The following is an 18459-nucleotide window of genomic DNA, read 5'->3' as shown; positions in this document are numbered from 1 at the left end:
TCCAAAATCATGAAAAAATGTCATAGTATAGTAGGTCATTCAAAAATGATGAAAAAAAACTCATAATATAGTATGTATAGCATGTTGTTCAAAATCATGAAAAACGTCATAGTATAGATGTTATTCAAAATGACGAAAAAATGACATAGTATAGCATGTCATCAAAAATCATGAAAAAAATGTCATAGTATAGGACGTCATCCAAAACCATGAATAAAACATCATAGTATACAATGTAGTCCAAAATCCTAAGAACATCATAGTGTAGCACGTCGTCCAAGATCATGAAAAAAGCTCATAGTATATTATGTCGTCCAAAATCAAGAAATAAAGGCATAGTAAAGCATGTCGTCCAAAACCATGAAAAAAAAGATCATAGCATACCATGTCATCCAAAATCATAATAAAAAGCTCATAATAAAACATGTCATCCAAAATCATAAAAAAAGACATAGTATAGCATGTCGTCCAAAACCATGAAAAAAAAGATCATAGCATACCATGTCATCCAAAATCATAATAAAAAGCTCATAATAAAACATGTCATCCAAAGTCATGAAAAAAGCTCATAGTATAGTATGTCGTCCAAAACCATGAAAACAATGTCCTAGTATAGTATATCGTCCAAAACCATGAAAATGTCATAAAAAACATGAAAAAATGTCTTATTATACTATTTCGTCTAAAACCATGAAAAAAGTCACAGTATAGTATGTCATTGAAAAACAATGAAAAAATATCATAGTATAGTATGTTGTCCTAAGCAATGATAAAAACTCATAGTATAGTATGTTGTCCAAAACTATGAAAAAAAGCATAGTGTAGTATGCCATCCAAAATCATGAAAAAAAGTCATAGTATAGTTTGTCCTCCAAAACCATGATGTCAAAGTATGAGATGTATGGCCAAAACCGTGAAAAAACATCATGGTGTATATGTCATCCAAAATCAAGAAAAAATGTAATACTATAGAATGTCGTCCAAAATAATGAAAGAACATCATAGTATAACATGTTGCCCAAAATCATAAAAAAGATCATAGTATAGCATGTCGTACAAAATCACAAAAAAGTCATACTATAGTATGTCATCCAAAACCATGAAAAAAACTCATAGTGTAGTATGTCGTCCAAAACCATGAAAAAATGTCATAGCATAGTATGTCGTCCAAAACCATGAAAAAATGTCATAGTATAGTATGTCGTCCAAAACCATGAAAAAATGTCATAGTATAGTATGTCGTCAGAGAACATGAAAAATCTCATTTTGAAGTATGTCGTCCAAAATCTTGAAAAAATGTCATAGTATAGTAGGTCGTTCAAAACCATGAAAAAATGTCATGGTATAGTATTTCGTCCAACACCGTGAAAAAATGTCATAGTATAGGATGTTGTCCAAAACCATGAAAAAAAGTCATAGTATAGGATGTTGTCGAACACCATGAAAAAAAGTCATACTATAGTATGTTGTCAAAAACCATGAGAACAATGTCATGTTGTAGTATGTATGGCCAAAACCCTGAAAAAATGTCATAGCATGTCGTCAAAAAACATGAAAAATGTCATAGTACAGCATGTCGGCAAAACTCATGAAAAAAAAGTCATAGTATAGTATGTCGTCCAAAACCATGAAAAAATGTCAAAGTTTGATATGTATGGCCAAAACCATGAAAAAGTGTCATAGTATAGCATGTCTTTCAAAACCATGAAAAAAAGTCATAGTATAGTATATTGTCGAAAACCATGAAAAAATGTCATAGTATAGTATGTCATTCAAAACCATAAAAAAAATGTCATGTGTCGTCTAAAATCATGAAAACATATCATAGTGTAGTATGTCGTCCAAAACCATGAAAAAATGTCATAGTATAGCATGTCGTTCAAAACCATGAAAAAATGTCATAGTATAGCATGTCGTCCAAAATCAAGAAAAAGATCAGAGTATAGCATGTCGTCAAAAAAACATGAAAAACACGTCATAGTATAGTATGTTGTCCAAAATCATGAAAAAATGTCAGAGTATAGCATGTCGTTCAAAACCATGAAAAAATGTCATGTGTCGTCTAAAATCATGAAAACATATCATAGTATAGCATGTCATTCAAAATCATTAAAAAATCTCATAGTATAGTATGTCGTCAAAAATCATGAAAAATGTCATATGTTGTCTAAAATCATGAGAAAACATCATAGTATAGTATGTCATTCAAAATCATGAAAAAATGTCATAGTATAGTATGTCGTCAAAAATCATGAAAAATGTCATATGTTGTCTAAAATCATGAAAAAACATCATAGTATAGCATGTCATCCAAATTCATGAGAAAACATTATAGTATAGCATGTCGTCAAAAATCAGGAAAAAATGTCATATGTCGTCTACAATCATGAAAAAATGTCATAGTATAGCATGTCGTCCAAAATCATTAAAAAACATCATAGCATGTCGTTCAAATTCATGTAAAAACATCATAGTATAGCATGTTGTCCAAAGTCATGAAAAAATGTCATATGTCATCTAAAATCATGAAAAAATGTCATAGTATGGTATGTTGTCCAACACCATGAAAAAAACTCATAGTATATATCATGTCATTGAAAATCATGAAAGAATGTCACAGTATAGCATGTTGTTCATAATCATGAAAAAACGTAATAGTATATAGCATGTCATTCAAAATCATAAAAAAAGGTCTTAGTATAGCATGTCGTCCAAAATCATGAAAAAACGTCATAACATAGTATGTCATCAAAAATCATGAAAAAACATCATAGTATAGTATGTCGTCCAAAGTCATGAAAAAACGTCATAGTATAGCATGTCGTTCAAAATCATGAAAAAAATGTCAAAGTATATAGTATGTCGTCCAAAACCATGAAAAAAAACTCATAGTATAGTATGTCGTCCAAAACCATGAAAAAAAATGTCATAGTATAGTATGTCGTCCAAAACCATGAAAAAATGTCATAGTATAGTATGTCGTCCAAAACCATGAAAAAAAACTCATAGTATAGTATGTCGTCCAAAACCATGAAAAAAAATGTCATAGTATAGTATGTCGTCCAAAACCATGAAAAAAATGTCATAGTACAGTATGTCGTCCAAAACCATGAAAAAATCTCATAGTACAGTATGTCGTCCAAAACCATGAAAAAATGTTATAGTACAGTATATCGTCCAAAACCATAAAAAAAAACATCCTAGTATAACATGACGTCCAACATCATGAAAAAATGTCATAGTATAGCATGTCATCCAAAGTCATGAAAAAACCTTATAGTATAGCATGTTGTTCAAAATCATGAGAAATCATCATAGTGTAGTATGTCGTCTAAAACCATGAAAAAATGTCATAGTGTAGCATGTCCGCAAAAATCATGAAAACATGTCATAGTATAGCATGTCGTTCAAAATCATGGAAAAACATCATAGTATAGCGTGTCGTGTAAAATCATGAAAAAATGTCATCGTATAGTATGTCGTCCAAATCATGAAAAACGTCACACTATAGCATGTTGTTCAAAATCATGAAAAAATGTCACAGTATAGTATTTTGACCAAAACCATCAAAAATTATCCTAGTATAGCATGTCGTCCAAAGTCATGAAAAAATGTCATAGTATAGCATGTCGTTCAAAATCATGAAAAAATGTCACAGTATAGCATGTCGTTCAAAATCATGAAAAAATGTCACAGTATAGTATTTTGACCAAAACCATCAAAAATTATCCTAGTATAGCATGTCGTCCAAAGTCATGAAAAAATGTCATAGTATAGCATGTCGTTCAAAATCATGAAAAAATGTCACAGTATAGCATGTCGTTCAAAATCATGAAAAAACCTCATATTATAGTATGTGGTCAGAAGTTTTCTTTTCTGATTCCAGGGCAGAAGACCTGACTGACTGCAATCATTGGCACTCGACACACCTTGCAGTCCGTGGCAGACCTCTCCAGATCACACCAGCTTTGTGTTTATTTCTTTCCTATTGTCTTCACAGGACAGCACCCACACATGCCTACAATACCTACTCTTTTGGTCAATAAATGACTTCATTTGTGAATTTACCCTTGTGTCTCCCTCTTTTTATCGAGCCTGTTATAGAAAAACTCTTGGGAAGTCATTTGAAAGTCAGATAAGTATGTTATATTAAAATGTCGTAGTGCAGAGCGTTATAAAAGCCTCCAAAATCATGAAAAAAGGTCATAGTATAGAATGTTGTCCAAAATCATGAAAAAATGTATATGATATGTCCAAACCATAAAAATGTCATTTGAAAGTCAGATAAGTATGTGTATCCAAAATGTCATAGTGCCAAAATCATGACAAATGTTATAATATGTATGATAGCCACATCATGAAAAAAGGTCATAGTATAGAATGTTGTCCAAAATCATGAAAAAATGGCACAGTATAGTATGTCGTCCAAAATCATGACAAAATGTTAAAGTATGATATGTATGGCCAACACCATGAAAAAATGTCATAGTATAATGTATGTCGTCCAAAACCATGAAAAAATGTCATGGTATAGTATGTCGTCCAAAACCATGAAAAGAAGTCACAGGATAATATGTCATCCAAAATCATGACAAAATGTTGAAGTATGATATGTATGGCCAACACCATGAAAAAATGTCATAGTATAATGTATGTCGTCCAAAACCATGAAAAAATGTCATGGTATAGTATGTCGTCCAAAACCATGAAAAGAAGTCACAGGATAATATGTCATCCAAAATCATGACAAAATGTTGAAGTATGATATGTATGGCCAAAACCATGAAAAAAACTTGTAGTATAGTATGTCTTCCAAACTTATCAAAAAAACTCATAGTATAGTATGTCGTCCAAAATTATGAAAAAAAACTCGTTGGAAAGCATATTGTCCAAAATCATGAAAAAATGTCATAGTATAGTATGTCGTCAAAAGTCTTGAAAAAAACTCATAGTATAGTATGTCATCTAAAATCATGAAAAAAAACTCACAGTACAGTATGTCGTCCAAGACCATGAAAAAATGTCATAGTATAGTATGTCGTCCAAAATCATGAAAAAAACTCATAGTATAGTATGTCGTCCAAGACCATGTAAAAAAACTCATAGGAAAGTACGAAGTCCAAAACCATGAAAAAAACTCATAGTAAAGTATGTTGTCCAACATCATGAAAAAATGTCATAGTATAGTATGTCATCCAAAATCATGAAAAAAAACCTCACAGTATAGTATGTCATCCAAAAAATCATGAAAAAAACTCATAGTATAGTATGTCGTCCAAAACCATGAAAAAAACTCATAGTATAGTATGTCATCCAAAATCATGAAAAAAAACTCATAGTATAGTATGAAGTCCAAAACCATGAAAAAAGCTCATCGTATAGTATGTCGTCCAAAATGATGAAAAAATGTCATAGTATAGTATGTCATCCAAAATCATGACAAAAAACTCATAGTATAGCATGTCATCCAAAATCATGAAAAAAAACTCACAGTATAATATGTTGTCCAATATCATGGAAATAAAACTCACAGTATAGTATGTCGTCCAAAATCATGAAAAAAACTCATCGTATAGTATGTCGTCCAAAATGATGAAAAAATGGCATAGTATAGTATGTCGTCCAAAATCATGACAAAAAACTCATAGTATAGCATGTCATCCAAAACCATGAAAAAAAACTCACAGTATAATATGTTGTCCAATATCATGGAAATAAAACTCACAGTATAGTATGTCGTCCAAAATCATGAAAAAAACTGACAGTATAGTATGTCGTCCAAAGTCATGAAAAAAACTCATAGTATAGTAAATCGTCCAAAATCATGAAAAAGAAAACTCATACTATAGTATGTCTTCCAAAATCATGAAAAAAACTCATAGTCTAGTATGTCATCCAAAATCATGAAAAAAACTCATAGTATATAGTATGTCGTCCAAAATCAAGAAAAAAAACTCATAGTATAGTAAATTGTCCAAAATCATGAAAAAAACCGTCATACTATAGTATGTCTTCCAAAATCATGAAAAAAAACTCATAGTATAGTGTGTCGTGCAAAATCATAAAAAAACTCATAGTATAGTATGTCGTCCAAAACCATGAAAAAAAGTCATAGCATAGTAAATTGTCCAAAATCATGAAAAGAAACCCTCATAGTATAGTATGTCGTCCAAAACCATCAAAAAAAGTCATAGTATAGTATGTCGTCCAAAACCATGAAAAAAATGTCATAGTATAGTATGTCGTCCAAAACCATGAAAAAAACCTCATAGTATAGTATGTTGTCCAAAACCGTGAAAAAAATGTCATAGTATATTATAAAGTCCAAAATCATGAAAAAAAACTCATAGTATAGTATGAAGTCCAAAACCATCAAAAAAAGTCATAGTATAGTATATCGTCAAAAATCTTGAAAAAATGTCATAGTATAGTTTGTCGCCCGAAATCATGAGAAAATGTTAAAGTATGATATGTATGGCCAAAATTGTGACAAAGTGTTAATGTATGATATGTATGGCCAAAACCCTGAAAAAATGTCATAGTATAGCATGTCTTCAAAAATGATGAAAAAAAACTCATAGTATAGTATGTCGTCCAAAATGATGAAAAAAAACTCATAATATAGTATGTCGTCCAAAACCATGAAAAAAATGTCATAGTATAGTATGTCGTCCAAAATGATGAATAAAAACTCATAATATAGTATGTCGTCCAAAACCATGAAAAAAACTCATAGTATATTATGTCGTCCAAAACCATGAAAAAATGTCATAGTATAGTATGTCGTCCAAAATGATGAATAAAAACTCATAGTATAGTATGTCGTCCAAAACCATGGAAAAAATGTCATAGTATAGTATGTCGTCCAAAACCATGAAAAAAACTCATAGTATAGTATGTCGTCCAAAACCATGAAAAAAACTCATAGTATAGTATGTCGTCCAAAACCATGAAAAAATGTCATAGTATAGTATGTCGTCCAAAACCATGAAAAAAAGTCATAGTATAGTATGTCGTCCAAAACCATGAAAAAAAGTCATAGTATAGTATGTCGTCCAAAACCATGAAAAAAACTCATAGTATAGTATGTCGTCCAAAACCATGAAAAAATGTCATAGTATAGTATGTCGTCCAAAACCATGGAAAAAATGTCATAGCATAGTATGTCGTCCAAAATGATGAAAAAAATCTCATAGTATAGTATGTCGTCCAAAACCATGAAAAAAATCTCATAGTATAGTATGTCGACAAAAATCATGAAGAAATGTCATAGTATAGTATGCCAAATTCATAAACATGCCATAGATTAGTATGCCAAAAAAAAAAATCTTCATGGTATAATATTGAATAAAGTCATAATATATATATATATATATATATATATAGTATTTCATTAAAATTTAATCACATTGCCCTCAATTACATGCTGGGTACCCAACAGCATTCAATCACCATAACTGATAACCGCATACATGGGCTTTTTTTTTTTTTTAAATATATATATATATTTATATCTTTCTTTCCTTTTCAAAATTCTTAAAATGGTCAGATTCACTGTAAGTTTCTAAAATATTCTCCTGGGGATGGAATACTGCCCAGACCCTCCTGGAGGGGTGGTCGCATACAACGTACATCGAAAATACAAAAACAGCCACATCCTGTCTGGAGGTATCACACCAGAAAGAGCCAACTGCTCTCACACTCTGACACGGTAAAGGTCAGGTCTCGCACCATCAGTGTGAAAAGTCTGCACTGAAAAGGGTAGAGTCCATCTGTTTTTAACAACTCAGGACTGCTGATGCTTCTGTGTATGTGTGCATCTGTATGAACAGTACATATAGTAGCCTATGTGCCTGATCTGACCCGCAGCAAAAAAAAAAAAAAAAGAACAAGGCGACTGCTGTGATTTTTGTGTTTCATAAACATAACATTTGCGTTGTTAAGTGTCGAGTGATAAAAATGTGTCGTGTGTGGCCATTGTAACGCCTGCTCCCTGATTCAGACTGACTCTAATGGGAAGGCCTGGTGAATTTTTCATACAGCCCAGAGGGGGAGGACAAGCGGCCATACTGGCAGATTACAACCTCTAGGAGCGAAAGAGAGACAGAGACAGAACAGTAGAGTAGAGGAGAAACTGACATTCAGGTCGCAGCTTCACCCTCCATCTGGGTTTTGGTGCACATTTTATGAGAAAAGATTAAAAGTTCATGAGGCATTTTTTGAATAACATCCCTTTGAACATACATATTTTTATTTTCTGAAACAAAACAATGTACAGCAAAACTTCAAGACAAATATTTGACAAAAGGGACAAATCTTTTTGACCTCTAGTGTGGCCTGTAGCATATCACAGATGATCATGAGCGAGCATACAATGGACAGCAAACTTCAGTCCTTTGGACAGGTTCCCTTTTCACAATGCTCACTGCTCTGCTCTGTGTGCATGTCTTGGCTTTGTTAATGCATGAATTCCCAGAATCTAATCTTCTTTTCTTGTTTTTGATTCATCTGTGATAATCTATCAGACACCAAATCTAATAAACAAGAGCAACTTGATCTTGATGATGCTTTGTGAGCGTGGTGAACAAAAGCAGGCTGAATAATGCCCAAGATCTCAATTTAATGGGCTGAAATTTCTGCAAGAAAGCTCTAAAAAAATTATCCATCTGTTCAATGCACACATGCCACAGCTCACTCAGATAGCTCGTAGCACTGTCTTGCGTATGCAAATATGTTTTGCCTGGAAATCTATTTGGAGTTGCTCGAAGGAATCCAGAACGGCCCTCCTTCTGTCTCCCCCTCGCCCGGCTCACGCGGGGCTCCCTCTTGCCGTCTATCTCCTCTCGCGTGGAAAACATTTTCACCAGCTCCACACGCACGGACATACAGTCAGTGGCACCGCCTTGCCTCAGACAGCTTAAACCACCATGGGCCAATATGCAGATCTCACAGGCCCACACTGGCGGCCCTGTCCGCGAGCGGGACAAGGGGCCCTGCAACTGTTTGCTTAGTTGGGTATTACATGCAGTACAGTGACACAGAGGGAATAATTATCCACTCTGTGAAGAGGCACGGCCACTAATTTTGTCCTTCTGTTACACACTTTAAGTGTTCCTTTGGTGCAGAAACAGTGGAGTGTGTGGCCCCAGAATATTATGAAAAGGTTGTGTTGACAAAAGAAAAATGCAGTTTTATATTTTATTTGCATTTTAAAGAAGGAGTTTTTGCATATGTGTGTGTATGAGGAATTAGTACCCCTCTTGGGCAGAGATGCAAAAAGAAGGAAATAACAGACCGTGTGTGTGTGTGTGTGTGTGTGTGTGTGTGTGTATGTGTGTGTGTGTGTGTGTATATGTGTGTGTGTGTACCAGAGGGCTGAGAAGCCAGGCTTGGGCAGATGGTCCACAAAGGTGTTACCACACAGTGAGTGGGCACTGCGATTGATGCATTGCAACATCCAAGAAGGTGGAACATTTGGCTGCTGACCCGCAGTCAGAACTCATTGGCCCTGCCTTCTCCTTATTTAGCTGCTGCGAGAGAGCCGACGGGTGATTTGGTCGGAATAAACACACACACTCGGAAACGCGGCACTTTCCCACCCTCAAGGGAGCCTGCTGCATGGGCCGCGCACTGGAACCTTCTCCCTCGTCTCTGCAAGGAGGTCACGATGGTGGTGCAGGCAAGGGGAGGATGAGTGCACGGAGCCATGGAGAGAAACAGAGACGGCGCACTGGAACTTAGGGTTACTGTGTTACACTTGGATGGAGAGGATCTGACCTTGAGCTTATTCTGAGGGGGTTTGTTAGTGAAGCAGCTCCATATGACTTGATTTCTGCAAGTAACATGTAACCATCCATCTTAGCCTGTCTGTTTGGGTTTACTGAGGAACAGTGGAGACATGAGACAAAAATATAGAGACAAAGGCCCTTTAAAGAGGAGAACAGGAGATTTCAGTGATGGTTTGTCTTTCATTTTTGAGTTGATAAATGGTCTCCTGAAAAATCACATTTGATTTAAAGCATGATAAGCATTACAAATTCAGTGAAAATGACAGACTCGGTAAAAATCATTTGATGGAGAACTGAGTATTTCTCTATCTTTGTGGAATTTTAGTGCCTCTTCCCTCTCTCGTCAAACCACTGAAATCCTTTTTAAAAATCTCATAAATACAGAAGAAATAAACCACATTTAATAACTCCCCTGTTGGACTAAAACATACAAGTTTTAAAATCTCTCCACAAAAAAGATGATTAAGAAAAGGAAGCTGCAAGAGTTCAAAGACGAAATATTCTCTTTAATTACAAACATTATTAGTTATGCACATGGTGAGATTTTATTTCAGACCCAAAAGCGTTCTTACATCAGTCGAAAACATGGAAAATTCATGAGTGAGCACGCTTACCGAAGGCAACATTATGGCGATGGATATTAAACATGATAATTGCTATTTGTCTCTGAGTGCAGTTAAATCATTAAGTCTACAGTAGAAATAATGCATCTCTCTCAGTTTGCTGTTTTAATATCCCTTTCACATTTCTATAATCAGTGGCATTGGACAAACTAATGTGTGTAACTGAATGCATGAAAGCAGTTTTTATTTGTAAATGTGTGTTAAATTACGACAAGATACCTTTAAATCTATTGAATCTATTGAATATCGCACTTAGTGCAGTTATCAATTTAAATCTAATATCATTCAAGGCTGTTAAACTTAATCACTTATTAGTTGCCTCTTTAATAACCTCGCTTCCTAACTGTGCCAAATCACATCAGTGCATGATAATGCTGAGTTTGACATGAGTCCCTGTTTGATGTGAACTAGTGCAGAGTGCCATCTGATGGATACATCTGGCACATCAGTATTTTGTGTTTGATATTAACAGGTTTGCAGTGGTGGAAGTAAGTTTTGAGGTACCTGCACTTTACTTTTGTATTTCTATTTTCTGCTATTTTATAGTTCTACTCCACTACAGTTTAGAGGGCGAACTCCACAGTAACACTTAATTTGGATAGTCTGTCTTCAGATAGTTTATGGAGTATTTGTAACATTTCCACAGCTTATTGGTTGAGATTCAACAATTTAACTATTTTGCTTTGTCTGTAGATGTTTACGGATTATTTAGAGTATATGTAACAATTCACCACATATTCTCAGAATTATTTAGTTTTACTTGAACTATTCACTTTGCTCTGCTTTATAGTTCCAACACTGTTAAAAACAAACCTATAGAAAGTGAGGTGACAATTTACACTCAGTTTGTTTGAGTAGATTATATCACGTCTTGAGTAAATAGTACCTAAATTTAACAGCTATGACACATTAAAGCTTGTTAGGTAAAGAAAACTTATGTTTTTCAATACAACTGGTCACTCATGGTCACTGTCCAATAAATTAACTTAATTAATGAGGGCAAAAGAAACAGAAATGCGTCTGTTCATTCTGCCAACATTAAATAGGTTAATTTATCTGAGAAGGCTGTGTTCGGTTTTTGTAACTGACGCCATGCTCAAACAGTGATCCAAGAGAAATATGCATTGTTTGAATGCAGCTCAACACTGTCCAGTCCCAAAAATGAAACTGACTTTGGCCGCATGGATGCTGACACATGCACACGTTTCAGTGCAGGGATTACACATTATCTTGGAGTATATTTCATGATGTTTTTTATGATGCAGTTGTTACTGTTAACACAAAGGCAGAGTAGGTATATTTCATCCATTATTAATTATTTCACTTACTGACTAATATACTAATTAAAATCTAAATTATATGCGTCATCCAAAATCCTTATTTTTAAAGTTAAGTTCAACTAAACAGTCCTAAGAATATGTAATAAATTGTCACAGATGCTTTGTAGATAGATATGTACAGACACACTTGATTAATTGTTGAATTTCAACTATAAAGCTGCTATCAGCTTATTAACTTCAGTTAGTTTGCAGACTCAAATCCTAATAATGCAAAAAAAGAGCCAACAATTAAATTATGATGTATTATTACATGCAAGATAACATATTTTATTAACTCTATAAAGTAATTAAGTCTAGCTCCACTGTTACCAGCTGCAAGTTTAAAGTGATGTACACATGAATGCATCCCTAATTATAATCCACTAATATAATATACATCATTCTGAAAGGGGCCTTTCTGCATAATTACCTTTACTTTGGTACTTTAAGTATATTTTTTTAATGCTAATACTTATAAAAGATGAATGCAGGACTTGTACTTGTAACAGAATATATTTACCATGTGGTACTGCACTTTTACCAAAGTAAAAGATCTGAATACTTCTTCCAGCTGTTAAGGAGAAGTTTTCCTAAAGAGCTTTCTGCCAGAAAGGGATTTCTTAGTTAAGGTTAGGGGAAATAAATCATGATTTCGTCCACCATTGCAAATTCGTTCTCACAACAACCAAAAGGTGAAGCTTTAAGATACAAAGAAGACTAGTGAAACTTAAGAAATGATGAAACTGATCATAATAACTACAAGTTACATGTAGGAGGATACTAAAAAGCCCAAAAAACACTACTCCACTCTGTTTTATTTACCCAATCAATAAGAGGCTTTTCATGCAACATTACCCCTTTAAAACCTGAGCAAATCGGCTTGATTCTTTAGAAAACATGAGAAGAAGGCAATGAGTGATGAAAAAGACATGACCTAAAAAACTAGCAAGAAACTGGTAAAAAGAGAAAATTAAAAACAAGAAAATTAAAAAAAACAAAACAAAAAACCCTTTAAAACCTGGAAAGAGTAAATTAATTTTAAAATGTTATAAAATGTAATGATAATAGTAACTATACTTTTTATCCCCCTATTTTTTAATAATTTTCTATTTTTTTTTTTTTTTTTTTGCAGTTCATGGGAAATTTCTAACCAAGTTGCTTAATGCCTTTTACCCCAGTGTTTTTGAAAGAAATCACACCAATTTGCTCTAGGTTCAAAGGTTTAAATACTTGAAGCAGCACAAGAAAAGTGATGTCACTCCAGGTTTCAAAGGGTTAAACTTGTGGCCCTTATGGCTGAGCAGTTTAGGAGCCCTAAAATAAAACAATGCTGACTCTAAGTATGACAATCACGCATATCAGTATGAGTCCATCACAGATATCTAAAGCCTCATCCCTCTCAGCATTCGACTCCACATCGAGTCAGTCATCATCCACCACCATCACGTTCCCGTTCAGCTCGTACTCCATGGTGCCCCAGTCAAAGATGTTGCCCTTGGGGACCTTGTGCCCGTAGTGCCAGGCCTGGATCATGCTCCTGGAGAGCACAAAGTCCCACATATTCAGATCAGTCATCTCCCCAACAAAGCTCTGCACAGCCTCTAAACCCCCCAGATGTTTGTCTGGGTCCTGCCCCAAGAGGACGGTGCCTTTTGGACGGATAGTGTGCCCGGGTTTGTAGACCTGGTAGGTGCTGCGTTTCCCTTCCACCCAGAAAGCAGTGAGGCCAGTGCGAGACTCCCAGGTCAGGCAGAGGCTGGTGCGGAAGGTGGTGAGGGGCGGCAGGTGGAAGAAGGTGCCGTCACCGCTCATGTAGAAGGAGATGCGCCCGTCCTTCTCACGCCACACGTTGAGCTCATCATAGTCAGCTGTGCGGTAGGCGAACAGGATGATCTGACGTTCTTCCGGCAGCTCAGTGGCCACACGCATGCAGAGAGTGAAGGCCCTCAGCCCCATCTCCTTCTGCGGGATCAGAGCCACGAAGCTGAAGTCTGTCTCGTATGGGAACACCAGGACTTTGTCGGTCAGGCCCACTGGAGCAACACAAACAGGGAACAAAGGGTTAATAAGACACCAAACCTCAGTATTTAAACTACATTAGTGTTGGAAGAAGTATCCAGATCCTTTGCTGAAATAAAACAATACCACAATGTCAAAATACTCCACTACAAGTAAAAGTCCTGCATTCACAACCTCACTTAAGTAAAAGTATGTTGTACTGTTTAATTAAATGCCTGAACTTGCTGTGCAAACCCACGATGCAATATTTGTTCAATATTTCGTTGCTCTATGGGTTAGGGGTCACTGCTCAAGTCTAAAACTTTTCAAAACTGTTCATTTCAATGCCTGAACATGGCAAATACTGCAACATATCTAAAAGCCTTGCGATTTGTTGGCTTTGTAACTCTGTACATATTTTCCTTGCTCCATACTTCAAGCAAGGAATGTCCTTTTTGTCTGTAGGAACAGTCTGTCACACCTCATTGGCCTGAGTGAAATGCTGTGATATTACAATGATAAAGTCCCAACGTCCTCACACGAGTATTTCCTAATTCAGTGGTTCCCAACTGATGGGTTGCAATCCAAAATGGGTTGCAGGTCCTTTCTGAATGGACTGCAAGCAGTGTTAATTTCGTTGACAAAAGCTATGATGAAAATGTTTTGTCAACAACCATTTTTCTACGATGAAAATAAGATGATAAGAGGCTAAAAATAGATCTTGATAATAAAAACTAAGACGAAATCTATGGTTCTTTTTTTATTTGACGAGGCAAGGCAAGACAAGACGAGACAAGACGAGACAAGACATGACGAGACGAAAATGTTCGTGTTGGACTATCAGACATTGAAAGCGGAGAACGGCTGTGCTAATAATTATCTTCAAATACTGCATGAGCGACAGGCTGGTAAACTCCAGTAAATAGTCTACACCAGGATATTTTGCTAGTCAGCAAAGACACTCACACTGGATGGAGCAGCGTCAACAATTGATGTTGGAGAAATGTAAGTTTGTAACTGCGTAGAATTTTTTTGTAGTTTTAGCAAAAATGTCTAAATGAAATTTTTAATACAACCTGTCACCTTCATTCTGATTTCTGATACATGAATTAGCCTCACTGAATTAGTTTAAAGATTTAAAAAAAAACAAAAAAACATACAGAAAACATAATGACTAAAATGTCATGAATTTTTTTTGTTTTGAATTTTCATCAACTAAAACTTGACTAAAACTGTGACGGATAAAAATGACTTAAATGTGACCAAAGCTAATAATCATTTTGGTCTCAAGACTAAGACTAAATCTAAAATGGCTTTCAAAATTAACAGTGACCACAAGTGACTCGCAAATGTGTCAAGTCTGTAAAAAACACACTTTATTTTTAAGTACAGTGAATTTCCAGCACAAAGCTTTTACTTTGAAGGGTTCTCACTAGTTGAGAAGTCCCCAGCAGTTTAGAGTGGTCATGCTTTAACAATTTTTGTAGTAACTGCTGCTTAAGGCTATTTTTGAAGACAGACAGATAATGACACTTTAACATTGTTATCATCTCATTTCACACCTGTGGACACCTGTGGACACCTGTGGACCTCTGCACACCACACTAAAGCTTGTACATTAACGTTTTTTTGCCCTTTGTAAGATGCTGTTTTCTAGTCTCATGTGTGAGAGGAAGACTCAGTTGGAATAAGGTCACAGAGTCTGTTGTTGAGCCTAAATACGATATTACACATTATACAAGCATTGTGAAAGATGTTACACTCAGTGAGCGTCAGAAGACTGTACCTATAAAAAGAGAGTCAATAGGAGCTTTTACCTCGGACCAGGATTTGGCATGTGTAACTTTTTTTCTGTAGGAGCTGTAATTTCATCAGATAACTTGGAAAGGTATTGCACCATATAACATTACATTTATATGAGGCTCAAATAACTGAGTAAAGTATAAGTATCTCAAATTTGTTCTTAAATACTGTACTTGAGTATTTGTACAGTACTTAGTTACATTCCACCACTGCACTACATGTGGTATACATCTGAAGGTGATGAGATTCTGTTAGATGCGTACCTTGTGTGGCTGAGGAGAATGTCAGAGACCATCCTAAGACACCAAGTACGACCACAGCAAACCTCACAGCACTGACTCTCTGCAAACACACAGAAATCCATCTGAACACACAAGTCACATCAGAGTCCAATTATTATTCTTAGCAAACAGATTTTCTTACCATTTTGTTGTTGTTTTGTTGTCCCTTGATGTTGCTAACTCAGTCCCACTTGCTAATGCCCCCGTGCCCAGTCCTCTTCCCTCCTGGCACGGGCCATGACGTCAGCTGCCCATCGAATGCTCTGACAATAGGCCTGGTGTGTGAGGGCTGGGTGACGCTGTCCATTTACATGTGACTGATGCAAACACACCCCATTGCACCTATGTGTGTGTATGTAGTGCTGCCTATAGGAGGGAAAAATTAGGACAATTCCAAGGGCCCCTGACCGACCTCCTTCAACATGCCCTCCTAGCAGCTCAGCAAAACAGCTGTTGGAGTCACAAAAGCCACTGTGGACCTTGTCTTTGCTGCTCTGTCCACTTTGCTTGTTCAGGTCACCAGAGACAACATGGTCCCGTGTATCCTGGAGAAAGTTAGACAGGACGACCTGGCGAACAAGCCTAAATGCTTTGGAGCAGAAATGCTGTACACCATCGCTGATGTTGCAGCAGGAGAGATCTGTGCACTGTTTCAGCCTCAGACTCTCACAGAAGTGACTGTTGATATGGACACCAACCAGGACTACAACCAGCCAGCAGACATGATGGATGGTACAGAGGTCGAAACCACTTCTGCTGGAAGTGTGAATGAGGAGTCTGCTCTGGAGGAGGACACTGAACCTATCAGAGAACAAGACTCTGCTGTTATTACTCCTACACCAGCTCCTCTGATAGTCCGCGCTGAACCTCTTGGCAAAGTTTAGTGCGTAAGGTTATGAGACAGTTGTATGTCTCGATTGTGTGCATACTGCACGCAACAATACCCACTTTTTAGGGGCAGCTGCAGTACATACTATAAGTAAAAAGAAAAAGTATGCCTCCAATATTTCAGTATGAGACACCGAAGACCACTGACCAAGCATCAGTATTTGAACACAGGTCTCTGAAAGCCATGCGAGTCACATTATTGAAACAGTAGAAGTCAAACGTTACATTTGCCCCCACATGCAGGAGCAACTGTAACAACACACGCAATACTTTTGTATACTTTCTTACTTACTTTGAGGTCAATTGTACACTATTTACGATGTATTTCAATACTTTAAAATGCTTTAAAAATGGAAAAAAAAATAATATGAGTGTTTCATACGTATATCACTGTCAGTTGTGAAACGTCATAAAAAGTTAAAAACAATTTCTATAAAAAAAGCATAGTTCAGTATGTCATGCCTAAAAAACCCATAATAAAGTCACAGTGTTCACTTCTCCTATGCATCCCTCAATCATATGCTGGCTCCTTAAAATGGCACTCAGCCATCTAAACTCTGAAAAGTCCTGATCCAAGAGTTTTCCTTCAAATTGCTGTAAAATGGTCAGTTTAGCTGTTAAGTTTCTAAAATTTCACCTGAGGGGGTTACCGGTGGTCCCCCCATTTTTAAATAGGTGATTACGGCCCTGCATCACAGCGCAGCTGGTCAGCATTTCATTCGCAACAAATGGCAATAATATACTGGCGCTGAAATCTGCGTTTCACGCATTCATCTCAGAAACCCGGTAAAGCTGTACATCATTCTTCTGATACCAACCAACCCTTCAAGATTCCACTCTGGGTCAGAATCTGGACCATCTGGTGGAGGTCTCCATTAAAAGTAAAGCTACCGTCCTCCTCCAGGCGCCGGCACGCATATATGGCTGTCCTCCACAGTGTCACTAGCCGTGCGTAAAAGTGCAGAGCGCCTTTATTGAAAACTGCTGAAAAAGGCAGGGAGCACCCAGCGAAACCCAAAACTAATAACTTTTTTTGTATATATAATGATTTTTGAAAAATTGCTATTTTCACTCAGTTGCATTTATCCCATGTTTTACCATGTTTTCTAACAGTGTCTATACACCATATAACCAGTGTCATATGAGTTTAAGACGAGGACAGCCTCGAGCTGACTAGAAAGCGTTTAATGAATACACCTGAATTAATTCACATGGTGATATCCACATGAAGAAGAACCAAAAGCCGGCTGAGTTTAACCGATTCTCAGTGAGGCTACTGATTGAAAAAAAAAAAAACTATCAACGTGAATGCAGAGAGAGGAAAACAAAACACACACACACACACACACACACACACACACACATAAAAAGTTAATAATAATAATTATAATTTTAATAATTTAAGCATACGCAATTTATATCGTGTAGGCCGGTTTAATAAATCACCACACACTAACAGATGCTATTGTTCCTGCAGTAGGGGACAGGCCGGTGTGGACGTAATGACAACTCTGAGGTCAGATGTGTTGTTATGGACCTGATGGTTCCGTGGTTGCTATGTGGTCTCTAGGTGCATCTTTTCACACATTTAAACATTTCAATCAGAACAAACTTTGCATTGGAGAGAGAAGCAGCATCTCAACTTGCGGTCGACGATTTTTTTGACAAACCAACCATAAACTGAGACCTTTTGCCCCTGGACCTCATCTTAAGACCTGCTGTGACTCACAAACGGACTCTTTCAAGGTAGACGAGAGAT

The 18459-nt window shown here is 36.2% G+C and overlaps 1 protein-coding gene across 1 annotated transcript; it reads right to left on the bottom strand.

Annotated features, from left to right (window-relative positions):
* Positions 1-12744: 12744 nt before the first annotated feature.
* On the bottom strand, positions 12745-16366 carry crp1 (C-reactive protein 1). The gene is made up of 3 exons (XM_049564269.1): positions 15955-16366; positions 15795-15873; positions 12745-13763 (listed from the first exon to the last, which is right to left on the bottom strand). The coding sequence occupies exons 1-3, from the start codon at positions 15955-15957 to the stop codon at positions 13153-13155; spliced, it is 693 nt and encodes a 230-aa protein (XP_049420226.1). The 5' UTR covers positions 15958-16366; the 3' UTR covers positions 12745-13152.
* Positions 16367-18459: the final 2093 nt, after the last annotated feature.

The sequence above is a fragment of the Epinephelus fuscoguttatus genome, linkage group LG20, assembly GCF_011397635.1.
Source record: "Epinephelus fuscoguttatus linkage group LG20, E.fuscoguttatus.final_Chr_v1".
Lineage (NCBI taxonomy): Eukaryota > Metazoa > Chordata > Actinopteri > Perciformes > Serranidae > Epinephelus > Epinephelus fuscoguttatus.
This window is presented reverse-complemented; position numbering and strand designations above follow the sequence as displayed.

Coding starts and splice junctions, on each gene's coding strand:
- crp1 (XM_049564269.1), bottom strand. Junction 13,764..15,794: donor ATTCTCCTCAGCCACACAAG/GTACGCATCTAA, acceptor GTGTTGCTCCAG/TGGGCCTGACCGACAAAGTC.